The sequence below is a fragment of the Dermacentor albipictus genome, chromosome 1 (assembly GCF_038994185.2).
Source record: "Dermacentor albipictus isolate Rhodes 1998 colony chromosome 1, USDA_Dalb.pri_finalv2, whole genome shotgun sequence".
Classification (NCBI taxonomy): Eukaryota; Metazoa; Arthropoda; class Arachnida; order Ixodida; family Ixodidae; genus Dermacentor; species Dermacentor albipictus.
Window position 1 is genome coordinate 368,716,689 of NC_091821.1, and position 27,636 is coordinate 368,744,324.

General features: G+C 44.9%; 1 protein-coding gene across 2 annotated transcripts in view; it reads left to right on the plus strand.

The window, feature by feature from the left end:
- Positions 1-27,636, plus strand: part of Ptpmeg2 (Protein tyrosine phosphatase Meg2) — a 51,326-nt gene that overhangs the window by 12,920 nt on the left and 10,770 nt on the right. For both annotated transcript variants that reach the window (XM_065434690.2, XM_065434691.2), the window contains exons 6-11: positions 4,110-4,220; positions 5,146-5,276; positions 7,482-7,722; positions 12,491-12,676; positions 23,400-23,479; positions 26,262-26,422. In XM_065434690.2, coding sequence (XP_065290762.2) covers positions 4,110-4,220; positions 5,146-5,276; positions 7,482-7,722; positions 12,491-12,676; positions 23,400-23,479; positions 26,262-26,422 — 910 coding nt within the window. The remainder of the gene's footprint in view (positions 1-4,109; positions 4,221-5,145; positions 5,277-7,481; positions 7,723-12,490; positions 12,677-23,399; positions 23,480-26,261; positions 26,423-27,636) is intronic.

The following is a 27,636-nucleotide window of genomic DNA, read 5'->3' on the forward strand; positions in this document are numbered from 1 at the left end:
TATTGATAGTGCTTCAAACTGTGCAACTTGGATGTGGCTACTATCCCTTGGACAACCTGGTGCAGGACAAAGCTGGCCTGCTCCACGTAGCATGGCCAGGCTGGAGTATATGAGTGCGAGCATGTACTCAAGCCCTGGTATGCACAAAGCAAATTAGAATCAGAATTTATTATTAGAAGTAGGGTCACATTACAAGCATTTAGTATGCAGAAGGAGGTCCCACAGTCAAATGCTGCCATACGCACTACAGTGCGTGTAGCTGCCGTCTGCTACGTAGCGTACATACTGCAGCCACCACGGGCTGTCACCACGAGTCCGCTGGCTGAGCGCAATGCGGCTCACTAATGACGACTGTGTTTGGCATGATGTGGGTGTCAAAATCGGAAGTAGTTGTGTCTACGTGGCCATCCAAAATTAAATTTGAACTACGCACCACGGTGACGTTCAGTATGCTGTTGAATGTATTGAAGTACTTTTTGGAGCAAAGAATTTTGAAACACTGTATTAACTCCAAGTACATTTCTCGACTGCAATAAAAGATGTTTCAGGGCCACTTTGAGAGTGGAAAGGGGCCAAAAGAGCAACTGTCATGGGATGTAGCATGTTTTCCTTATTAAAAGCAAAGCTTTTTCTCCGGTTTTCTTGACCATGTCTACGGCCTGGTTGTTTCTTTGCCGAATAGGCCAACCATTTGCAGCAGAGCACATGCGCTGTTAGGTTCCTTACAGCTCCTCCAGATGGTGCTTGCCTCGGCGCATGCACGGCAGCGATTGCGTCGGCCGTGTGGGGGAAAGGAAAAAAAAAAAAAACACAAAGCTTGCCTTTGCGCATTGCGGCTGCACAGTAATGAGGAAGTGAATGCTTCTTGCGGTTAGAATGGAAATTTGAATTGCGTTATGTACATATGTGTGTGCTGCCTCTGAAACCATAATGCATTCAAGGCATCCGTCATACTCGCTAGTAGTCAGCAACTCCGCTTGACAAAAGGCTCGCTTCAATTTGTGTGCGCCTGCACTTGTGTGTGCGTCCGTGTAAGTGCGTGCGTGTATGTACTCTTGTTTCAACTCCTTATGCACTCGCACAAAGCTTCACCGTATATAGATTCCAACTCATTGAATCTGCTGCAATTCTTTATGCATGCTTGTGTGCAACAGCTATGATTGCCAAGTTGTCTAATACCTGTACTGACAGCCATTAAGTACTCTTTATGACGTTATTGTCGTGATGTAATTAGCAGTGCGGAAATAGTCGAATGTCACCGACTCTGATCAAATAGTGAGTGTTCAAATAATTCGATTCAAAAATTGGATATCTAGTACTAGATTTTTCTAAAATTCTATATGTTCGATGTGGAGACCCAAGCAGGTGCCGAATTGGCCACACCGCCCTGGCTGACGCAGTAGCAGTTTTGTCACTGCTAGCGCTCGTCGACATCAGCCCAGTGAGAGAATCGCACGCACTGCACCCAAACGCCACAACTTGCAGAACAGCGCCGCATCGACCAGAGCCGCCACTGTTGGTGCAAGGTTCGTCCAGGTCAACAGGACTGACCAAAATGATAACATGACTCCGTCAGAGGGAAAAGCAACAAAATTAGCGCGTATTTCAAGAAGTTCGAAGATCAGGCCAATTAGCTGCTGATAGGCATGCAGATCGTGTTGAGTAAGTGGTGATGTAGAATATGCGCAAACTTGCCGTGACCCTCCAGATTTTAGAGAGCAGCTCTTAGGTGCCTGTTCCTGCAGCATACGTTGGCCTCAGTATCGGCGCAATCGAGCGAACAAACACAGCGAAAGATGAACACATAGTGCAGTGGGGGGGTGAAAGATGCGAGGAGGAACATGAAGTGGGGGGGTGCAGTGCAACAAAGAAGGCAGATAGCGGAGGAGAGTATGGCAAAAGGGTGAGGAGGAAAGTGGAGTGCTGGCACGATCAGGCATGTGGCCAGCACAGAAACAAAGTGTTGGCATGGGATTCGGACGCACTGCGCATGTGCTATTTCCCCTGTGGTGTCACCGCCACTACAGAATACGCTTCGCGCGAGCCACAGGTTTCCGTGTTCACGTTTTCTCGCAACGGATGGAAATGCTTCGTCTGCCACTGTTGCTAAACGAGCTGCCCGAGCAGAGGCTCAGCGCCGCCGCTGAGAGCACATTGTCCTTCAGTATCCAGTTCTTTGTCTTATAATGTCGCCAATTCAAAACATCTAAACAGCTGCACTCGAAATTTGCATTAGGGAGTATCGTAATCGTCGGTGAACTTCTTTAATCTTTTGACAGGTGGCAAATTACGCCGAAACTGACAGTGATACGGAGCGGATGGCATCTGTTTACCGCCGGTGCCATCTACTTGCGAAGCAGTGACCAAGTCACATGATACGCGGTCCTTTCATCTGTTGCTCAGATTGACTTCACTGTAACCCACCTGCCGTAAAGTTGGGATATCCCTGCGGTTCTTTGGAGAAATAACTAGAAAGCAGAACTTTCTATGGAATTTTGATTGCTGCGAAACGCTTGTCCACTATTAAACTGAAAACCTTATTGGTATTCAATATGACAGAATGTCACTAATTCATTAGTTTCAGAGAAAAAAAAGCACTTGATTTTATTCAATATAAATTTATTGATAAAAATTTTCCAGCTGTAGTCAAGAGTAGCCCGGGCAGTATATCTTGATTTCTATGTACCTAAGTTACTGATAGCTTGCTACATTCTTGTTATGCAATGCTAGGAGGCTCCCGAGGATGTGCAACACCGTAATTTCTTGCCCAAAATTTGTAAGCATTACATTTTCTGAAAGACTTTATGATATTTAATGTTCAATTCGATATTTGATTCGAAGTCTACTGTAGTCAACTCTCGTTACAACTGACCCTTTTAATCCGACAAAAAACGTCAGTTTTATTCAAAGTCCGTAATATCCAACATGCCTCATTTCCGAAACTATTGTCATGATGTCTAATAACTTTATCGCAAAAAGTGAGTGACGAATTTCCAAAGTAAGAAAACAAGCAAAAATAGTCGCAGTTTCACCCAAAAGGTGAAGCATCGATTGCTATAGCAAATTAAGCAAGTTAAGCGTGGCAGCAGCAGTGAGCGTATTGACCTTCGTGCTATCTCTCGCTTCAACGCGAATTAAACATCGAAAGCACAGCACATGCGACGCTACTGGGCAAACTTTGTCCACGTCACAGATTGCTTTGAAGATGAGGCCCGTGCGGGCGCACGCTTTGTTCACACCACAGATCACTTTCAAGATACCGCGGCTGTGCCATAAGCAGCAGCCAGTAGAATAGAGCCCCCCCTGTGCCTCGCACGCAAAACAAGATGGCACATTTCCGCCCCGCCTTCCTCCCTCGCATGCACGATATTTAGCCGCAATCATCAGCTGACACTCACAAGTCCGTTGTCAGCCTGTGTTGACATGCCAAAAGTATGTTTTACACGGCCGATTTTGAAAAAAATTGGTGCCAATTTCGTCGGATGTAGCTGATAGTCCGTTAGCGTGGTCTGTTAGAAGTGAACTTAGCTGCATTAATAAATTAGGTGGAACAAACTAAGACTGAAATATGGTCCATTATATCCGAAAGTCTGTTGTATGCGAGTCTGTTGTAACGAGCGTAGACTATATTTGATATTCACACACACCTAGATTTAGGCCCTTCTTTCGTCCGCCTTGCACACCTCGCTTGAGACCATAACGGGGCCTAGTACACATTTGGTCAGAGTATGAGCACTGAGGTGTCTAATAACTGTATTGGCAGCCATTCAGAGCTGTTCTTGACATAGCTGTGGCCCACCAAAAGAAAGGGCGAATTATTGCTCTTATTGACCCCCTCCACTTCCTACCCTTGTTTGGCAAATCTGAATTTTGAGGTCGTTATGTTGGCAGGTATGAATATATGAGTAAGTTAGTATCCAGAATTGGACATTGCATATTAAAAGGCAATTGGCTGCAAGACATGTGGACTGATACACTTCTGCAGCTACACTACTTGAGTAGCTTCAGCAGCATTGCCTTCTAAGTGTGAAGTGGAGCAAAAGATGATTTCAAGTTCTATGCTGGTCTTGACTATGCTTTTACTGAGACTGTGGTCTGATGCATTGCAGGGCGCCTACCCAGCAAGGTTGAAGAAAGTCTTGATTGTTAACGCGCCATTGTGGTTCAAGGCACCATTCCGAATACTTCGCCTTTTTGTCAGGGAAAAGCTCAGGGACAGGGTGAGTTCAAGCTCTTCTAGCATCAGAGACAGTTTTACCTGAGTTTTATGAGATACATGCATTGCGTGCACTGATATGATTTCTATAAACCCTGTATATTTTCTTCCTTGTTGCACACCAGCTGTTTCTGTTCAAGCAAAAGTACAAATCACTGAGAGTTTCTCTTTCATCACACTACAGAATTTTGCCATAGTTTGAACATTTTGCATGAGTGGATATGGAATGTGCTATGCTGAGAATGTTGTGCAAATGTTTTAAAGATAGTGCAGCACAATTTTACATTGTGGCTTCAGCATTTAACAAGAATGAGGTGTTATTCTGAAAAGAAAGGACAAATAAGGTATTTGTACCTATAATTTAAATGGACACTAAAGGAACTAAGCGATGTTAGATCGATAAATAATTAGTCTAGAAGTCTATCATCATTTTGTGTGTGCCTATGTACGACTATTGCATGGGAAACTGCCACTGAAGGTCCCACTGCTGCTACTCAACTTGAATCACCCACACCAGAATGGATGAGTCTGTGTAACCCCCACGTGACCTCCTCCTCTACTGCGCTCTGTGAATCAGCTAGTGCTGACGTCACAGGACAGGTGCCTTAATTCGAAATACTATTAGGCTGCGCCACTTTGATTTTTGCATTCGCATCATTTTCTCGCTTACAAAAGCTTCGTTCTCTCTATGAATTATGAATTCGTTATTACAGAAGCCTAATCTTTCAATCTAGCTCAGTTTAATATTTTTCTTTAGCGTCCCTTTATAAAGGTAAATCATGTACTTGATTTTGGCATGCATTTGGTCCCATTATTCTTATGCAGAGATTTTCAAGGTGGATGTACATATTGTATTTCAAAAGCTGTCTTTCTTTTGTTTATTTTATCTTTCATCATGTGACTTGTGATCTCGGATTAATCTCGTGCAGGTGACTACAGTTAGCCTGGAACAGCTAGGTGCACACATTCCATACACTTCATTGCCTCGAGAGCTTGGAGGCAGTCTGGCTATCAACCACAAGGCCTGGCTGCTTCATTGTCTCAAGTCCATGGCTAACAGGTAGACTAAAAGCTTTGCTCATGACATGGGAACATATTGCTCAATGTTTTCTTCACACCTTTCTGTCGTAAAATGGGGAGTGATGCACTGGCTAATGTGGCTATATTGTGGTCCATGTCATAGAAGCTCTGATAGAATGAACCTTAATGAAATTGCATCATTGAAATGTTCATTGATTCGTACTTGTTATTGCAGAAAATAATGGCTGTCCATGCAAAATCACAATAATGGAATCTTTGGCTAGTCATTTCAGAGCACTCTAGACCACAACTCTCTCTAGAAGCAGTGTCATTGGCTGGTTGTTTTCCATTGCTCTCCTCTCGTTTTGAGCACTCTTAGGCGCTTCAAGCCCTGTCATTGGAGCAGTTGATGAAATTGAGAGCATTTCCCTCCACATCATTACGCACAGCGTCACTGCTGTTCTCAATGATCCACTGTAATCTATAGGCCACTGTATGCTGACGTCTCAATGAGTTCTCGTTTCACCACACTGGTGAGACGTTTTTCCCGGGAGCTTTGGGTAGGCGAGATCGAATGCCTGCTACAGTCACATAATTTCGCCTCTGCCATTTCCTCCTCCTAAAGCGAGTAACACATTCGACTTGCATGCTTATCCTCCACCTCTACCTGGACTCTCATTCGGAGAGTGGAGATGACCAGTCAAAGGGTCTTGTAAAGCGTTGATATCCAAAGGGGACCGCATAAAGAGAATTCTAACGCTGTTTGTGAGGATACAATTTCCGTGAAATGGCTGAGTGCATCATAGAGTACTGGACAAACAGGACAGAAAAAAAAAGGGGGGAAGGAGAGATGCTTAACACCGCACTAAGACCTAACATGTCCATGCTGCATGTTCGGACTATGCCCTATATAAAACAAGCATATCTATAATCCAGCATGTACCACTGCTTCGGACACTCGCGCTGTTCGCAGCTGGTCACTTGACAGTTGCGACTGCACGTTATGCTGCTATTACTAAACAAAACTATTTTGTTCGTGGGCGGGAACTTCATCCAGTAAATGAGGTAGTCAATGTATCTGCAAATAACAACTTAAACACTTGTGAAAATAAACAGCACCACTTATTCCCCAGCAGAATGATACTTACGCTGTTAGGATTGTCATATTTTGTAACTACTCATTGCAGCTAAACCACAGCTTAGCATTACAGTGAGGTTGATGCATTAAGGTCAAATTCATGTAACAATTTTACAGACATGCACAACTGATATCTGAGGCTGATTGTAGGCTCAAACATGTGCGCACACATCGTGCTGGGTGCTGCGCCTGCCTAAATGCCATTAGACATCCCAGCCCGGCCGACTCACATGATTTTAGTACGTCTCCAAGCACCGTTTCCCACGTAGAAGACATCACATTATACTAAATAGGCCACGTGACTGTGAAATAACCACCAGAAATTACTGCTGAGTATATACCTGGCATACTACACAGAGTGCTCACCCAAACCAGCTTGCTGGCTGCCCTTGATGCACGACCACCTGCGCAATATGGTGGTGCCCATGAAGGAAAGGTCATACAACCTCACTGTGAGGGAGAAGAGGCAGAATATTGAACTTCAAGACCTAGAGATCATGTTTTACAATAATAGGTTTTAATACGATGTCTAAGCACACAATATTCAATGCTTCTTCTCTTCCTGGAATGTTTGTCGACTTCTATTCATTATAAACAAATTTTAGCTTTTCTCATTAACCGCTTAGCAGCTTTCCTGGTGTCTTTTGCGTTTTTCATGCTTGCTTCACTAGATGCGATGTAAACACGAAAACTTGGCTTATAAATGTATGCTTCCTGCTTATTGTGTCGGAGGAGATGTATTAAACATATTGGTTACAGTATGCGAGTTGACAGAAAGCGACCTCTTGGGCACCAGTAAAGCTCTGGAATCAATGGCTTGTACAGAAAGGTTGCTAGCTCACAAGTGAACGCTACTTAAGGTTTCTAGCCATGAATATTGGCAATGAGCATTTATTACAGAAAACATGTCACGGTTTGTAAAAAATTTATACGCCTGTGTTGGCCTCTATGGTGCCCAAAAATAAGGCTTTAGGCACTTGGCACCTAAATCCCACACGTTTAGTGCCTGAATAACTGCCCTCTACTCATAAACTATGACTAGCATGTATTGGAGGAGTTGCAGAGCTAAAGCAGTCAGTTAAATAGTAATTGTCCATTCTCATGCAGGTACAACATGTCAAGCGAGGTGCCAGTACCACCGGCCGTGCTTCCAACCAATCCTGCCGAGTCCGTCGAAAATGATGTTGCAGCAGGGGAGGTGACAGAAGAGGAGGAAGAAGAGGCCTCTTCTGCGGCGCAGCCTGCAGCCATCAAAACTCAAAACTCCGTCCAAGAGAAACATAACTGCGAGGAACGTGAAAAGGAAGTTGAAGTCATCAAGGAGCCTGTCAAAACTACCACAGCAAAGGTGAGTGAAGTGTGCACTACAAGAACAAGCTTTCTACCCCCCCCCCCCCTTTCCTCCAAGCTTCATTCAAGGAGTGTGGAATGCCACCCGTAACTTAATTGGCATCATGACACAGTGAAGGCGAAAATAAAGAAAAACAGATGGTACTTTACACTTGCAACAGCTTTTTTTTTTCTTTTTTTTAAATTGAGACATGCTTTATTTTTAATGAAAAGGCACCTGGTATTTATACAACTAGTGACACTCTAGTGACGGCTAGTACAAAAGCCTGACTGACACATCTAATGCACCTACTTCAAGCATCCTGTGGACTTCAGTGGCACAAGCCGCAGTAAACATTGAATAATGCCTTATCAGGGCACAGTTTCCTCAGTGCCCACAGAATTCTCTATAGGGCTCTAAATGGCTCATATTGTTGTGTGCTGTTGCTAATTGCATTCTGTTTTCGTTGTTGTACGCAACATGATGAGCATCCTTTCAGTTTCATGGTTTTTTTTGTGTGTGTTTTGTCCATCACAGCACTGCACTCGCCTACTGCAAATACACCTTTGTGCGCAAGTTTGTCATATTACAGTTGAACCTCAATAGAGTTAAACCTCGATATAACGAACTTCAGTATAACGAAATTCTCGATATAACAAGGTATTTAACTTTTCATAACCTCTTGTACATAGAACACCATATACTATATAGAACATCAATTTAACCCTTTCAGGGTTGATCTTTTTTTTTTTTTGCCATGTGCTACTGCTCAGGGTCGATTTTTTTTATTACAGATTCCAATTCTTCTGGGGGACCCTTTGAAAAAAAAATTACCATAGCTTTTCTAGGGTGACCGTAAAGTGAGAAAAAAATATTTTGCATTGGTATATATGTACTGTTTCTTCATGAATAACAACAATAAAAAAAGGAAATAAACTTATTAGAATTAAAAATTTAATGCATTCTTATACAGTGAAACCTCGTTAAACCGTAGTCGGCCGGAGCTCGGAAAAAGTACGTACTAAACGGTAGTACTGTTTAAGCGAAATAGCATGAGATCGCCCACTTACCTGTCGATAACGGAACTCAGAGAGAGTGCGATGAAAGGGGAAAAAACATGCAGTATTTATTCACTTCGCGGGACGTAAGTGTTATTTTCGTTTGATGTCGCGGCGGCCTAGCACGACGACAGCGGCCTCAAACTTACTGAAGCTGCGTGCCAGCTTCTCAGCCAGCCCCCCTCTTCTCGGCAAACACTCGCACGGCACGACAGATTCCTCGTTGGCGTTACGTATTCTCCGTGCATGCGCGCAGTAGTGCTGCATAAGTCCCATGGCGCCTTTTTCATTGCCGGGTGCCGGAGTTCGGAAAACTTTTCGTTTGGAATAGTTACGTTATCGCGCCCCTGTTCTTGCGACGATCGCATTCACGAGGCTGACGTAACGCGCAGCTTCTGCCACTGTCGGGCCTGAATAGCCCGTGCTGTCGATTTCCGTGTCGTCCTCGTCACTGTCGCTAGTTGACACTTCGGCAACAACAGCGGCAACGATGGTGAATAGTCGAACCTCGTAGCCGACATCTCTTCGCGGTCGCAGCAGCGCTGCCGAGCAACTTCGCATTCCAAATGCCACACACTGTAGTCAACAGCAGATCCATGTCGCAGGCCAGCGCCGACTTCTTCGTGTCACGTTCGGTAGCACAGACGATGTCTAATTTTTCTTCTATGCTGAGCACCCGGCGTCTTTTTTATCCTAGCTTTGACATGACGCGAGTCCTCGCTTGCACGACGCCACAACGCTCTCTGGCATGGCGTCCATGCGGCGTCGAAATGATGTTGATGTTGATGCGGCTTCACATGCAATCGCACAGGGCGCTTGGAGGCCGTTGTACCGATCTCTGAGGCTTGTTGTTCTGCCGGGCCGCCCGATGGAGACGACGCACCGCCATGTTTGCGCGACGAAAAGTAGAATCGCTACGTTTTAACCGATGCGTACGCAATAAGCTGGTACGGTTAATGCGGATACAAAATACATTATGTTCAATGGCCGCTGAGTCGGGGAATTGACTTTACTACTTTTAAACCGAAACTACTGTTTAAGCGGGTACGGTTTAACGAGGTTTTACTGTACACATAGTTCAAGGCTTAGAAAATGTGTACACGAGAATATTTCGCAAGTCTCAAATGTTCTTGCTCTTAAGACACTAATATTTACACCCATAGTGTAATCGAACTGCGTAGGTGAGCGCACTCAAGAAAACTGTGTGATTGTGTGCAAGTCAAAAAAGCAAAAATGTGTGAGAAACATCCGCTAATCTTCATCTTATCGCCAACCAGGCGCAATTAGTTATCGCGCATCTCCAAAAAAGAAAAAAAGAAAAGAAAAGGAAATGCATGGATGGTGGCATCCTTCCTTTGTGCATTCTTGTGAGGACTAAATGAGCGAGAAACAGGCAGTCACCCTTTGAGCAATTAGCAACGAGATAGGCATCAGTTTTGCGAGCACAAGAAGCCGAAACCGCCCGCAGAACAAAACCGAAACCGCCGCCCTATCGTGTGCCAATGCGCGAGAGGTAGCATATAGACGCACTGGAGCAAACTACCTCTAAAACAAACCATGCAATGAAAACAGAGAGAAGGAGGCGCGGGAAAAAGATTCCCTGTATTCCCACATAGTGGCAGAACATGCCAGAAGAGAAAAAGTTAGGAAATAGGAACGCTTTTTAAGCGCACCCGGCGCCGTATATATACGGCATCGACCATTTTGGCTTGTTCGTGGCGCTGTATATTCACGTCATTGACCATGAAAGGGTTAAGGAAGTGTGTTTGTATGCAATTTAAATGTAACGAAATTTCGCTTTCGTCACAAAGGAATTCTGAGACAATAAATGGAATATTCTGTGGACACAGATGGTCAACTGGTTGAATGACAAGCGACTGCTTGCAGATGCACCTCTCAAATCACACACAGTATGACAAGAGTGACCTCCGAAGTGGAGCCACATCATGTTCCGTATAAAGTCCAAGTGCGATAAGATCCTATTGCGCCCTACGCACTTTGTGCTTTAGGTGCGAGTGAAGGTGTGCAAGGGTGAGACAAGAAAGATGGTGGCTTCCCGAGTGTCGCCTTCCCTCGTGAGGTAACGTGATCAAGCGTGCGAGAGGGGACCGGTTGGGGCGTGCTTCGGTTTTTGGCGCACATCTCAGCCGTGGCTGCACATGGTTGTAAGTGCAGGTGAATGCACGTGCAAAGAGTGGGCTCGGCAAGACGGGCATCATGTAAGCTATCTTACCGCACGTTTAGTGTTAGAGGTTGCGTAATCTCAAGTTTCGCCGACCGGACCCGTTGGAGCGAGAGGCAGACAAAGCATTCACTCCCTGCTGCCAGCGCTTTTCATGATAGCGTTGTCTCTATGCGGGCAATGCTATCAGCTGCGGGGGTGTAGTGCACGGGAAAGTGTGGCTGGCTTCGCTTAATTCATACCGCAGATCTGAAGATATCGTCGACGTGGCGTGAAGCCTTATCATTTGTCGCTGACTCCCAAATTCATCAAAATGAATTGTTTTCTCATTCAAATTTGCTTTTTTCGATTGCCCCATAATTCGGAAAATTCTGCGGCTCCTTTCTGTGCAAGAAAAATCGATTGACGACTGTACTTATTTGCATAAAAAGTTTAATATAAATTCGACGAAATTTCGATATAACGAAGCAAATTGACGATTTTACCTACTTCGTTATATCGAGGTTTAACTGTATAACAAACATGGATGCAACAAATTAGCAAATATAAAAAAAAGTTAATCTCAAGATTTGTTGGCCTTGCTTCCATTAAGTAAGTATTCTTCGTTACATTGAAAGTGAAAGTGCTTGATCCGAGAGAGTACCAATTATACAGCAAATCAATAATTTTTTTACTTGCAGTTCATAATTTGTATTTTGGTAGCAAAAATGTCAGGTACTCGGCAAAAGCAACTTGCAACGGCACATTCTGAACACACAGATGCATTTTGTCCAATATCTTGGCTAGGCTGTCCTACATTTGGCAAGCCAGCGTGCTGAGCCTGCGGGATCAGACAGATCACAGCTACATTTTGATGACAGTGCAAAATACATCCATAATTTGCTGTTGTCTGTGTGGCACTTTGGAAGTTAGCAAAGAAGCTCGATAACAATTTAAGGACCGTGCAAAGAGTAGTGGAACGAGAAATGTTAGGTGTAATATAAATAGACAGGAAGAGAGCGGTGTGGGATCAGAGAGCAAATAAATGGGAATAGCTGATATTTTAGTTGTATTTAGAGAAGAATTCGAGTTCGGCAGATCATGTAATGCGTAGAGCAGATAACTGGTGGACCATTAGTGGTGCGGGATGGGTGCCAAGGGAAGGGAAGTGCAGTCGAGAATGGCAGAAAATCAGGTGGGGTGATGAAATTTGAAAATTTGAAGGCACAAGTTGATATCAGCTAGCATAAGACAGGGGAAGTTGGAGATCGCAGGGAGAGGTCTTCGACCTGCAGTGGATATAAAAATAGGCTGATGATCACGATAAAGATCACCGCAGACGGGCTGTCAAAATCGACAGGAGACTCTTTGCTGGTGTGCGTTTTTCTCTCACATAGATCTACTTGCAATTTTTTTTTTATTAGCCAATATCAGCATGCACGCTTATAACGAACAGAGGATATAAAGAAGCTGTTTTCATGTCGGGTGCACCTACGTTATTAGTAGCAGTGAGGTTCAGTTGTGGTATAGAATCTAGTGACCTTTCCACATGTGTGTTCACCCACAGGAAGAGCCTGGTGAGCAGACGAGGGTTGCAGCAGCTTCACCTGAACTCGTGACAGAAGAAGAGGAAGACGAGAAATGCCCTTCGTCATCGTCAGTGTCTTCGTCATCTCAGTGGGATGAAGGCACTGCCAATGGCGACCACAAAGATGGTGCCATCACATTGGAGGAGTTTATCAGCCAACTTCAAGTGAGCAAGAATGCCTACAGCCAGTGAGGCAAAGTGTCGGGTGCATGAGAGAAAGAGACATTTTCCTCTTGTATCACGCCAGCACACCCCTCTCCATCCAGCAATGTTTCTTAGCGCAGAACCGTTCTTCGACACCAAACCAGTTCTGGGTTTCTCGAATGCTGTCGACTTGCAAGTTTTTAGCCCCACAAATTCATAGCACATTCTCTTTCTGAAAGATGCCACTGTGATGGTAGTCTTGTATAGCACATGCCTCCAGGCCCTTGCATCCCAAGGGCTCTGTTAAGGCAGTAGTGCTTGTTGCAAAAAGTTTATCTGTGAGATATTTCACTATATCATCATTATCTCACAATCTGTAGTTTGTGTCCATTGTACAGCCCATTGACCATTGACATAATTTTATCTTGTATAGGTTTTATGCACTTTAGAGCGACTGTTTTTAGGCCCCTTTACAGCCACCGTAACATCTGACCTTCATTATTCATAGCTCCATTGCAAATGCATTAGCACTGGCCTGGCGCTCTTTGGCCACACTTGGCCCTTGCGCCATAAAACACCACATTCATTCATTTATTCAATGCTCTGCTGCAATGATATTTGTCAGTCACATCACCTGCTACAAGTCAAAACAGAGTTAAACCTCAATATAGCGAACTTTAATATAATGAAATTCTCCATATAACGAAGTATTTAACTTTTCATAACCCCTTGTCCGTAGAACACCATGTAATTAGAAGCTAAATATAACGAACGGTACTTGTATGCAATTTCAATATAACGAAATTTCACTTCCACATCAAAAGAATCATCATCATCATCATCAGCCTGGTTACGCCCACTGCAGGGCAAAGGCCTCTCCCATACTTCTCCAACGACCCCGGTCATGTACTAATTGTGGCCATGCCGTCCCTGCAAACTTCTTAATCTCATCCGCCCACCTAACTTTCTGCCGCCCCCTGCTATGCTTCCCTTCCCTTGGGATCCAGTCCGTAACCCTTAATGACCATCGGTTATCTTCCCTCCTCATGACATGTCCTGCCCATGCCCATTTCTTTTTCTTGATTTCAACTAAGATGTCATTAACTCGCGTTTGTGCTCTCACCCAATCTGCTCTTATCTTATCCCTTAACGTTACACCCATCATTCTTCTTTCCATAGCTCGTTGCGTCGTCCTCAATTAAGTAGAGCTCTTTTCGTAAGCCTCCAGGTTTCTGCCCCGTAGGTGAGTACTGGTAAGACACAGCTATTATACACTTTTCTCTTGAGGGTTAATGGTAACCTGCTGATCATGATCTGAGAATGCCTGCCAAACGCACCCCAGCCCATTCTTATTCTTCTGATTATTTCTGTCTCATGATCCGGATCCGCCGTCACTACCTGCCCCAAGTAGATGTATTCCCTTACAACTTCCAGTGCCTCGCTGCCTATTGTAAATTGCTGTTCTCTTCCGAGACTGTTAAACATTACTTTAGTTTTCTGCAGATTAATTTTTAGACCCACTCTTCTGCTTTGCCTCTCCAGGTCAGTGAGCATGCATTGCAATTGGTCCCCTGAGTTACTAAGCAAGGCAATATCATCAGCAAATCGCAAGTTACTAAGGTATTCTCCATTAACTTTTATCCCCAATTCTTCCCAATCCAGGTCTCTGAATACCTCCTGTAAACACGCTGTGAATAGCATAGGAGAGGTCGTATCTCCCTGCCTGACGCCTTTCTTTCGTGGGATTTTGTTGCTTTCTTTATGGAGGACTACGGTGGCTGTGGAGCCGCTATAGATATCTTTCAGTATTTTTACATACGGCTCGTCTACACCCTGATTCCGTAATGCCTCCATGACTGCCGAGGTTTCGACAGAATCAAATGCTTTCTCGTAATCAATGAAAGCTATATATAAGGGTTGGTTATATTCCGCACATTTCTCTATCACCTGATTGATAGTGTGAATCTGGTCTATTGTTGAGTAGCCTTTACGGAATCCTGCCTGGTCCTTTGCTTGACAGAAGTCTAAGGTTTTCCTGATTCTATTTGCGATTACCTTAGTAAATACTTTGTAGGCAACGGACAGTAAGCTGATCGGTCCATAACTTTCCAAGTCTTTGGCGTCCCCTTTCTTATGGATTAGGATTATGTTAGCGTTCTTCCAAGATTCCGGTACGCTCGAGGTCATGAGGCATTGTGTATACAGGGTGGCCAGTTTCTCTAGAACAATCTGTCCACCATCCTTCAACAAATCTGCGGTTACCTGATCCTCCCCAGCTGCCTTCGCCCTTTGCATATCTCCCAAGGCTTTCTTTACTTCTTCCGGCGTTACCTTTGGGATTTCGAATTCCTCTAGGGTATTTTCTCTTCCATTATCGTCGTAGGTGCCACTGGTACTGTATAAATCTCTATAGAACTCCTCAGCCACTTGAACTATCTCATCCATATTAGTAATGATATTGCCGGCTTTGTCTCTTAACGCATACATCAGATTCTTGCCAATTCCTACTTTCTTCTTCACTGTTTTTAGGCTTCCTCCGTTCCTGAGCGCATGTTCAATTCTATCCATATTATACTTCCTTATGTCAGCTGTCTTACGCTTGTTGATTAACTTCGAAAGTTCTGCCACTACTATTCTAGCTGTAGGGTTAGAGGCTTTCATGCCTTGGCGTTTCTTGATCAAATCTTTCGTCTCCTGCGAGAGTTTACTGGTATCCTGCCTAACGGAGTTACCACCGACTTCCACTGCACACTCCTTAATGATGCCCACAAGATTGTCGTTCATTGCTTGAACACTAAGGTCCTCTTCCTGAGTTAAGGCCGAATACCTGTTCTGTAGCTTGATCTGGAATTCCTCTATTTTCCCTCTTACCGCTAACTCATTGATCGGCTTCTTATGTACCAGTTTCTTCCGTTCCCTCCTCAGGTCTAGGCTAATTCGAGTTCTTACCATCCTGTGGCCACTGCAGCGCACCTTGCCGAGCACGTCCACATCTTGTATGATGCCAGGGTTAGCGCAGAGTATGAAGTCTATTTCATTTCTAGTCTCGCCGTTTGGGCTCCTCCACGTCCACTTTCGGCTATCCCGCTTGCGGAAGAAGGTGTTCATTATCCTCATATTATTCTGTTCTGCAAACTCTACTAATAACTCTCCCCTGCTATTCCTAGTGCCTATGCCATATTTCCCCACTGCCTTGTCTCCAGCCTGTTTTTTGCCTACCTTGGCATTAAAGTCGCCCATTAGTATAGTGTATTTGGTTTTCACTCTACCCATCGCTGATTCCACGTCTTCATAGAAGCTTTCGACTTCCTGGTCATCATGACTGGATGTAGGGGCGTAGACCTGTACAATCTTCATTTTGTACCTCTTATTAAGTTTCACAACAAGACCTGCCACCCTCTCGTTAATGCTATAGAATTCCTGTATGTTACCAGCTATTTTCTTATTAATGAGGAATCCGACTCCTAGTTCTCTTTTCTCCGCTAAGCACCGGTAGCACAGGATGTGCCCACTTTTTAGCACTGTATATGCTTCTTTTGGCCTCCTAACTTCACTGAGCCCTATTATATCCCATTTACTGCCTTCTAATTCCTCCAATAGCACTGCTAGACTCGCCTCACTAGATAACGTTCTAGCGTTAAACGTTGCCAGGTTCATATTCCAATGGCGGCCTTTCCGGAGCCAGTGATTCTTAGCACCCTCTGCTGCGTTGCAGGTCTGACCGCCGCCGTGGTCAATTGCTTCGCAGCTGCTGGGGACTGAGGGCTGGGGTTTGATTGGTGTCTTCATATAGGAGGTTGCTTCATATCAAAGGAATGCTGAGACAATAAATGGAAACTTCCACAGACGCAGATGGTCAAATGATTGAATTACAAGTAGCTGCTTGCAAGCAGAACTCTGAAATGACCCCCTAAGTGAAGTTGCATCACATTCCTATAAAGACCAAGTGCGATAAAATCCTAGTACCCCCCGTGCACTTTGTGCTTTAAGTGCGAGTGAAAGTGTGCGAGAAAGATGGTGGCCTCACACATGAGCGCCGCGTCCCTGCACGAGCAAAGAGAAAGAAAGGGAGGGGAGCTAGCTCGCAGTAACGCGATCAAGCGCATATGTGGGGCAGGGCGGAGTGTGTGTGGGGGGGGGGGTGGGGAGACGCTTATCTCCTTCCATACCATGGGGAAAATTGGTGTCTTTTGTAGGTTGCACCAGATCTTTCCTTTATTTTTCTGAAGGAACTACTGCACTGAGTATTTTATGTAATACATAAACAAAAAAGCTGTATGAATGCACTTTTCACGCATAAAAGTTTTATTAACGAAGTTTATGTCATAAAAAATATATATTAATTGCCAGCATCAAGATTGTGGGATAAAATTGAACATACTTTGTAATGACACGCTTGTATCAACTGTGAAACAAAATGTAACAAAAATTATGAGATATACAAAATGATTGCCATTGAATAGGCACTACATCCATCAATATCAAAATTTTTATGCGAAGCATATTACGAGAGCTCAACCCAGCTCCTCAGGCGCGGCGGTGTCGCCTTCAATACCACGTGACACCGTGACGTCACGACAAACGGGGCTCCAACTCCCGCCGTCGCTCGCGGCGTCGCGGCGGTATATAGGGAGCTGCGCTTGTTTCTAGGTGGCTTTGGCTCAACTCTTGCTAGATGGGCTGGGTGGGAATCGAACCAGGGTCTCCGGTGTGTGAGACGGAGACGCTACCACTGAGCCACGAGTACGATGCTTCAAAGCGGTACAAAAGCGCCTCTAGTGAATGCGGTGTTGCCTTAGAAACGAGCTATTTCTGAGGCTCAGGCATGCGTCGCTTGCTCAGGCGCACATTTCGTTGCCGCGCCGAACGCTGCGTTGCTCGACGCTCACCGCGTCCAATGCGGGGCGCGTAGTCGCTGCGCCGTAGCCCACTGTCTTACACCCCTTGGCGGGTCGACGGGAACGCTCTCGCATTCCACTCTTGAAGGCGAAGCAGAGTAATGTATGAGTTGTTTCTTCGTCTAGCCGAACCAAATATAGCCAAGCAATAGCAGTTCACCAGGCTAAACAGTGGTTCAACAACTAAAATAAAGGCTAGTATGCTTCGCATCCTGGGCTTAACCTTAGCTAAGCCACAGCCATTTTTCATTGAACATCTATTTCACTACAACAATTTAAGTACAAGTACCACAGTTTAGCATGCCGGGCTGCTGCCACCGATGTTCCAGGCTGGCTTGCGTCATCGTCATTCTCAGAGTCAAAGTCCTACAAGAAGACCACATCCTCAGGCTCGCTGCAGCTCGATCCATTTATAAGGCCAGCTGCAAACACAGGGGAATCGCTAGATCTGCTATCTTCCGTAGCGTGCCTATGGTATACTCTAATAAGGCAGTGTATCATCCAGAGGCAGAAACATGCCTCCTCTTTCTGCAACGACAGCCGAGAGCACTGGAGCATGCCGGTCTACTGCAGTGCTATATGTCGCTGCAGCCTGGCGTTGTTGCTGGCAAGAGGAAAAACAACGGTGCAACACAGGGCCTCTGGCATTAGCAGCTATGGTTGTCGTGGAGGTCATGCATGTACCGTATTTACTCGCGTATAACCCGCCCTTGCATATAACCCGCACCCCTAACTTTGAACCCCATGAAATAAAAAAAAATATCCTCGCGTATAACCCGCACACTTACCTGAAAAAATGAGGACTAGGAAGTTACAACTGAGCAAACAGTCACCATTTTAGTTTTCAAAACAAATATATTTGAAAACGACTGCCGCAACGTTGTCAGTGCTGTCGTTCAATTGTCAATCGTCGCCACTCTCACTGCTGCCGTCTGAGGCTTCATCGCCGCTCTCAAAGACGTAATCATCTTCGGTACCATCTAGGCTGTTGCTTATGGCACACTTCTTGAAACTCTTGCGTACCATGTCGGCCGGGATCATCCCCCATGCATCTACGATCCACTGGCACAGCAGTGCAATATCTGGCCTTCGCACGCGTCCCGTCGGCGTAAGGGCGTAAAGGCCATCGGCCATCCACTGGGCATATAGCCGCTTCACGTGAGCCTTGAAAGGCTTATTGATGCACACGTCGAGTGGTTGGAGCATGGAAGTCATGCCGCCAGGTATTACGACAAGGTCTGTGCCGTTGTCAGCGAGGCGAGCTTTCACCGCGTCAGTGCAGTGGCCTCGGAACGAATCCAGCACCAGCATCGAACGGCGTGCCAACAAGGCACCTGGTCTTTTTTCCCAGATTGCTTGAATCCAGTCAATGACGAGGTCACTGTTCATCCACGAGTTATCTTCCACTCGCACAACAATTCCTGGGGGAAGTGGTGTACTCGGCAGAGTCTTGCGCTTGAATATTACATACGGGCGCAGTTTGGTGCCGTCGGCCAAAGCACACAACATCACTGTGCAGCGCAGCTTGGTGTTGCCGCCAGTCAGCACACTAACAGATTTTGCGCCCTTTTTTTCCAGGGTCGTGTCCATAGGCATCTCGAAATATACTGGCGTTTGGTCAGCATTTCCCAGCTGAGATAGCAAGTAGTTGCGCTCTTTCCTCAGTCCGATGACGTAACGTTGAAAGTTGAGCAGCTTCTCCTCGTAAGCGTCGGGAAGCCGCTGGCACATGGTAGTTCGCCGCCGCATCGAAAATCCATGCCTGGCCATAAAGCGCTGCAGCCATCCGCGGCTCGCATGAAACTCGCGTGGAATGTGCATTTCCCGGGCCAGCTTCAGGGCTTGCATCTGCGCCATCTCTGTAGACACAGCGTGGCCACGACTCCTCTGCTCCTCGATGAATTTTGCAAGCTGCGTCTCGAGGTGAGGGTACGCGCCAGTCTTCGGGCCGCGAAACGCTCGCCTGTCCTTGTTCGCAGCTTCGAGAGAGTCTTTTTTCTTCCGCCAGTCGCGAATGCAAGATTCGTCGACATCGTTCTTTCTCGCAGCAGCTCTGTTGCCGATTTGTTCAGCAGCGGCGACGATCCTGAGTTTCTCCTTCGCCGTGAATGATTGCCGCCGAGACACACTCATGATGCCTAGACAAGGCTGGCGAACTGTGCAAACTGGGCGTACAAGAAACGGCACCTTACTCAAGGCCCATCAACGTCTGAACAAAGCGTATGCAAAGCATGCGAAACGCGTGGCTGGCGTGGGACTAAACAGACTATGGATGTGGATCTGGCTGTGACCTGCGTTGGCCTCTTGTTGGCTGGATGGATGGATCATAGTGGCTTAGCCCTTTGTAACGGTGGTGGCTTGCGCCCCCTAGCCTAGGATTCCCCCCTTTTTTTTCCCCCGTAATTTTGTTCGTATTGTGAACTGTAATTTGTCCCTCTTTTATAGACTCACTCGTCCCTAGCCCCTTTTGCACCAATCTTCCAACCTACTCTTTGTCACCACTACCCTTCTCTCATCCACACGTCCGTCCTCCCCTGCAAATCCCAGGGCACCCTCTATATCTATCGCCGCGTCTTCGGCAATGTCCGGACGAAGTGTTCTGCACCGCAAAACGATATGCTCCATGGTCTCCGCTTCCACGTGGTCTTCTTTCAGTCCATACTGGCCTTCGGTGGTCAAAAGGTTGGTGCAATATTAATATGCACTGCAACACACGTTGATGTCGATGGGGATGCGGACTCTGCACGGCAGGCCGCGCGTTGCCGTGAAGCCGACCCGCCGAGCCCCCCTTCTCCGGAATATTCGCGTATTACCCGCACCCCCACTTTTTAAACACATTTTTTCAATTTTTGGTGCGGGTTATATGCGAGTAAATATGGTATGTGTGGAGTTCACCAATTGCTTGCTATGGTTTTTCCTGCCGTATTCGCACATCCCTTATAAGCACGCCAAGCACTGGGTTTGTACTTTCTGTCTGTCTGTCTGTCTGTCTGTCTGTCTGTCTGTCTGTGTGTGTGTGTGTGTGTGTGTGTGTGTGTGTGTGTGTGTGTGTGTGTGTGTGCGTGTGTGTGTGTGCATGTGTGTGTGTGTGGGTGTGGCCGCCGTGGCTTGAGCCTGAGGTTGTGTTTGTTGTGCTCAAAGAACGATTAGCCGCTCATTGTGGGTACGCAGTGCGATTGTGGAAACTTAATGGTCTTGCCTTAGGGGCTTTTCATGATCACTGGGCAATTTTTTCCCGAAGTGTGCAACCATGAAGTTTGCAAAATGAGAGCTTTTCTGCGCACCGTTGTCGATGAAACGGTGCTAATTCTACAGCTCGAGTGTTCGAGTGTTCGCACACCGTCGCGTCTGCGCCATTGTCAAATGTCGAGAAACAAAATTCAATGACCCTACCACACATTTAGACCGTTTGTCTAAAGTCGGATGGTGCGAATCAAGCATGACCGGTTTGAGAAAATTGCCGGGGAAACACCAGCTTGCGTTGACCTGCCATATTGACAGCCTGACTCGCGCAGGCGACGCTCGGATTTTTCGTGTTTTCAGCAAGTTATCAGTCGATTTGCACCGTCAAAAGTGCAACAAAGCTAGGGAAGGTGTTTTGTTGCAATGCAGGCTGATTATGGTGAGTGGCAAGCAAATTTCTAGATCGACTTCCCCAAAGTCGTCTTCCTGATTTGTTAACTTAACTCCTTCCATCGAACATGGCACTTATAATTGGAGGGACACTTCTTTTGTGTTTTTCGGCGCGTTTCAGTGCCAGAAGTGCTCTTCAGAGCGGTAAAACTTTGCTCATCAAGCTTACTCCATGGAATGCTATGGTGCAAATCTGCCCGCTGTCTTTTGGCGACTTTTGGTGACTTTTCGGCGTCCAAGAGACCATGGTTTTTTGGCATCGCAAAGTGTCAGGAAAACTTATTTTCCTGTGGATTCTATCACGGGGGACACCAGCGATGCAATTGCCACTGAGATTAAAAGTTTGGGCATGCTGCACCATGGAATTTGACAGCTTCCATTTGCTCCACAGTAGACATCTGGGAGCACTCGGCACTCACTGCGTACCTGTTACTAGGCGGTCATCGGTCACGGGTTTGGTACTTTTGTTGCCTGTTCTGTGCCTGCATGAAACTAATTTGTCGGCAGTATTAATTTGACACTGCATGCACAAAAGGGACGCTGCCTCTTGGTGGCGGGCCTCCACTCACCACTTCGCTCAAAGCGGGTCAAGCTCTTCATGCGCTTTGACTCCACTCACCACTTCGCTCAAAGCGGTTCAAGCTCTTCATGCGCTTTGAGTAATGCGGCAATGCATGCATCTGGGTCAGGACCAGAAGAAATTTCAAATAAAGGGATATTTCGTGTAAAGCGATTTCATTATAACGAGGGATTACTGTACTGTTGACCTCATGTGTTGCATATGTAGTTTGAGAGCCTCAGAAAGCCCTTGGGGTATTGACAAGCAAAGCGGGTTGCTGTGCATCTTGTTAAACTGTTAGTGTCCACATTAGCCCTGTGCAGTTCCTCATCAAACACAAGAACATGCAGAAACACATGAATGGAATAGGTTGTGTTTGTGGGATCTGGCAACAACAGTCACTCGTACCTATTTGACCTGACTTTCATGGTTAACATAGTGGTTATTGATGTCTTAACAACAGCATAGGTACAACTGTGATATTTGAACTTTTTCACTTACAATTTGCACATACTTCAATCTGTGTGGGAAATTTGTCATCTGCTAGTCTGGCATTTTTTAACTAAAGCTTTTCATCACTTTTTTGGCTAATTAGTGTCTAAAAAGTATGTACTACATGAATTTCGCACAGCATAGGAGGCATATAATACCAAATTGTGAGACTTTTAGTGTTCCTACAAGTCATCGTTTTGAGAATAAAGGCTCCCAACATTCTGGGGCCCCAAAAAAATAATCGCATCTCCACCTCCCAGGGAGAAGACTTAAACAACGCTTAGTGTTTTTGCTGGGCACCAAATTTTTCAATGTAGCGGGCCTCTTCAATCTTGCTTCAAAAGTATGCCTACAAACATAGTAGTGGCACCAATTGAAGCTTAGGCTCTCACTTTACACCAAATTTGAGCAGACTCCTTACAACTCTTATTGTTTATAAGCAATGAACGATGTACGCATTTGCTTTCTGTCCTCATATAAATTACAAAGATGGAATGATAGATCATAACTGTTCTTCAGATTGGTTGTAGGTTCTTGGAGCTTATAGGGTATAGAATGGCGAAGGTTTTGCTTGACGTACTCACAATTGTTCATTGTTACATTAAGTGGACATAAATTAGCTGGCATATAAAGCCAAACATTGAGAATAATCTGATATTGTAATTGAATTATGTAATAATACTCAAAATTAATGTTAATGATGATGTTAAGCACAGTATTAATTTTTTTAATTACAACATAAAGTTGTAAGTTTGCTTGTAGGTTGGCTTTCTAACTGCAGTGGTGCTTTGAGCATGAAAGGCAAAGCGTTACCACAAATGTCAGTGTTCCTGTGTACTCCAATTCCACAGTGAACACTGGGCCCAAATAGGCGCCGTTGAAACTTCTTATTGCCCATCTTTTTTAATGCGAAAGCTAACTACTAATTGTGGCTTTTGTGCACAGGATAGGTTAGTTTTATGGTTATGGTGCCTCTTTTTTTTTTCATTAAGGTGTTGGTTTTGGTTCACACTGATAAGCATGTTTCATTGCCATGTCGCCTGTTGTTCCAGTAAAAATGCCGGTAGATTTAACTGCAAGGAACAGATAAAAAATGGGATTTCTGTCATTGTTTTTCAGCAATAGCTGAAATTGGCCTTGCAATTTCATGTTTAACTTGTAGGTCAAAGGTCGTCGTGGCTTGTACCAGGAGTATTCTGAACTAAAAGCAAAAAGTCCGGAGGGCACCTTTGTCACTGCAAGGTAAGCAGCATTTCTTTTCCTTTCTTTGGCGGGTGGGGCAGCCTACTGGCAGCCTGCATCGACTGCCAGCAGCCGATGCAGTAAAAAAAGAAACGAGCCTCGCTTCAATTTAAAAATGGTCCAAGTTGTTGCTGCCCCCTGATGTTGTTTACTATTGATTTCCTAGGTTGTTCTGTTCGATAAGACCCCTATTCATCTTGGTTTTTGCACTTGGTGTGTCACTGTTCAACATGGCAAATGGGACAGACGACAAGACAAAGGAGATACTAGCAGGACAAGCGTGCTTGTTTCTACGTCACGTCTTGTCATCTGCACTGTTCCCCATGTCAAACGTAAATCAACTATCCCATCTTAGAACTCTCCTGTAATACTGCGATTAATTTCCACCTGCGGTGCTACATGATTAAAGGGCCCCTGCAACACTTCTTGAACATGGTAAGTAAATCTCTTTAGTTTTCCGACAGTGTTGGCATGAGCATCTGAACCAAATATCCCTGTACAAACAACAGGAAGCCTACAATTTCACTCAAGAGACCACTTGCTCTTTCCTTGAACTTCCTGAAATCTCTTCATCTTGTGTTCATTTTGTGCTCATTTCTCGATGGCAGTAGCACAGCTATAGGCCATGGTGTTCATCAAATTCAAAACAGTAAGTCTGACAAGATCTAGAACCTAGAAACGTCATAGCTGATAAGGTGATGGTGCATCACCTGTTATAGCGGTGAATGCCACAGAAATGTCACTCCATCACACAAGGCACATTCTGATATTTATATATATGAGGGTTGATCCAGAAATAAGGTTTTCAAAGTGCTCCAGCCACACGGGAAGGTGCGAGGCGAAATCTGGCAACACTGCTGCGCATGGCTGTTCCCCCACTCTCTATTCTCGTGCGGCCACACTTCGCTGCACCACTCATTCTTGGCTCAGCAGCTGTCCGATATGGAGGTTCCCATTGTTGATCCCGCCAAGTGCGAGATTTGTTACGTAATTCGCTTTTTGCATGCCAAAGGGACTCCACCCAGGGATATTCGTCAGTTGACAGAGGTGTATGGCGACAAGTGTATGTCCGTTCAACACGTCCTGAAGTGGTGCAGGGAGCTTAGTGCTGGTCGGAAGGAAGTCCATGATGAAGAATGGAGTTGAAGACTGTCAGTTTCGGAAGCGGTTATCGAGATGGTCCAATGCGAAGTGCTTCAAAACAGGAGGATCACCGTCTGTGAACTTGTTGCTCAGATTCTTGGTAGTTCTTATGGTACTCTGGAAACTGCTTTGACTGAAAAATTGGGGCATCACAAGTGTTGTGCTCGATTGACATCAGGCCACAAGAAGAAACGCCTTGACTGTACTCGCCAGTTTCTTCAAAAGTGTCAAGAGGATGAGGAAGAATTGTTGGACTCCAGTGTTATGGGAGACGAAATGTGGATGTTTCATTTCACTCCCGAAACGAAACAAAAATCTAAACAGTTGCATCACCCAGAGTCACCAGTTTCAAAGCAGTTCAAACAAACTCCTTCTGCGGGCAAAGTCATGGCCAGTGTTTTTTAGGATCGTAAGGGGATACTGCTGATTAAATCATGGAACGTGGGACAACAATCAACTCAGACAGTTATTGTGCAACCCTAAGAAAACTCAGGCGAGCTATCCAGAACCACCGGCGAGGACGACTGACAGCCAGTGTAACGCTGCTTCATGACAACGCCCGACCTCATGTCTCTCATCAAACCGAGGAACTTTTGTCAAACTTTGGGTGGACTCTCATGCCCCGCCCACCATACAGTGTATACATCATGCCTAGTGATTATCACTTGAACTCCAAGTTAAAGGAAGATTTGAGTGGCCAATGCTTCCGGAGTGATGATGAAGTCAAACAAGAGGTGAACACTTTCTCAACGGGTTGGCGGCGGAGTTCTACGACATCGGGATACAGAAATTGGAACACCGTCTACAAAAATGCATAGAAAAAAATGAACAGAAAGAAAGGGGTTAACCGAGAGGCCCGATTTTTATTAGTCATATCATAAGAAGCCAACAAACACTGACACCAAGGACAACATAGGGGAAACTACTCGTGCTTAATAAATGAACTAAGAAAACAATAAATTAATGGAAATGAAAGTGGATAAAAAAACAACTTGCCGCAGGTGGGGAACAATCCCACAACCTTCACAACCTTCATTCAGAAAAAGATGGCAATTATGTAGAAAAATAGAGCAAAGTTTTATCTTTCCAATGATGTAAATTTCTGTGAGAATAAACAATGTTGTCTATTTCTAAAGTTGATGGAAACCTTATTTCTGGATCAGCCCTCGTACTGTATATATATATATAGGAAAGATTCATCAGGCAGATTTTCTTCAATGCTGTACACATTACACGCCTCTAATGAAAGGTGTTTCAGAGTTGCTTTAACTGAAAGCGTGATCTGCTCCTCAATGGTGTGAGCATGAACTGCTGTTTAGAGTCATACTGCAGTTAACCCTGTTGAAGTTGAAGTTGAGCACCAAGACATCTACCTAATAACTTCACTGGCAGCCACTCGGACTGTTTCTGAAATGCTGTGGCGGTTTGCGCCATTTCTCATGGTTACGTTTTCCCAGCTGGTACGTTGCTTTTCTTTTCCTCGGTCTCTTTAAAACTTATCAGAGGGGTTCTACTGTACTTGTGAAACTATGGCGTGTTCTTTTGTTTGTGCATACATGTATTTTGTTTGTGTTTCCCTCAGCATGTAAAGTGTCAAGTAAATAAAATGCCTTTCTTTCCCTATTCTTTCTGTCTGCAGAGTGAAACCAAACCAGTGCAAAAACAGGTACACGGATGTGCTATGTTTCGACCACAGCAGAGTGGTTCTGTCCATGAGGAATGAAGATGACTGCAGCACATACATCAACGCCAACTTTGTAGATGGTTACCATCAAAAAAATGCTTTCATATCAACACAAGGTAGGGAGCTTAGTGCTGTGTTGTTGCTTGTTAAGCTGTTAGCCAATCAAGGTTGACATTCCTACTTCCTACTTCAACAAGCTATAAATGCTTGTTAAATGCTTGTATAATGTGTAAAAACTAAGAGAAGATGACAGCTCAGTATTTATTTTCAAAGCATGTAATTACTCTAGACACTTCAAACTTTCACAGTGCCCGTTACTCATACAGTGGCCACAATTTTCTCAAAATATGAAATCTCTGCTATTTATGGTCCTTTACAGAAAGAAGAAAAACTTTTTCATTGTTTCGTATAACGCTTCTAAATGGGAAAAAAGCAAGGGCTTAACAATGTTCAATTTAACTCAAATTGACACCGACATTAGAAAAGTTGCCTGCCTATTGCCCCTAACAATCCCAATCACTATCAATGTTTCACGTTTCGGGTGAAACTGCAGCTCTAGTTTTCCTCGGAGAGGTGGAATCTTCGCATCTTTTTGCACTTTTATATTTAACTGGTGAGCGCCATCCATGACGGCTGTGGGCACTAAGCGCAGCCATCCATGGCATCTAAGATTTACAGCACTCTGTGACGCTCCATACGCAAATCTTGAATGTTATTAGCCACACCGATGCCTTGCCAATGCATTGCAATGCCATCTGCAATTGCATGTGCTAGTGCTCTTAATCGAGCAGTTACTGCCCAATCTTCTTGTGATAATATATAAGTGCTTATTGATGCGGTATTATCCATCAGGAATGTTCTGGTAATGTGTGAAATTACTTTTCCTAACGAAACTTTAATCTCTTGATTTGAAAATTTGTGATTTGTTTTTCATTGCAAGACTGCAAGTACAACTTCGTTATATCAGAGTTTGACTGCAATTGGCAGATAATACTTCTGAAATGGCAAATAGGCCATTCTTTCTGTAAGTGAAAGCTCGGAGATCCGGAAAAGACGAAAAGTGGTTTGTTTATCAGTTAAAACAAAAATAAAGAAAAGTATGCATTATAAAGTTAGCAAGCACTCAACGTGCTAAGTATTGGGAACTTGCCTGTAGCACTTCATTGAGCAGAACCTTTGGTTTGTTGTGCTTCAGTCACGTACACCATGGGAACTCCAATGGCGACAGCAGTTATATTCTCTGCTCTTATTAACTTTATCAGTACTTGCAAGTGGGGAGTTTTTCAATTTGGCTGTACAGTTGAATCTTGCAACAGCATTCATGAAGCAT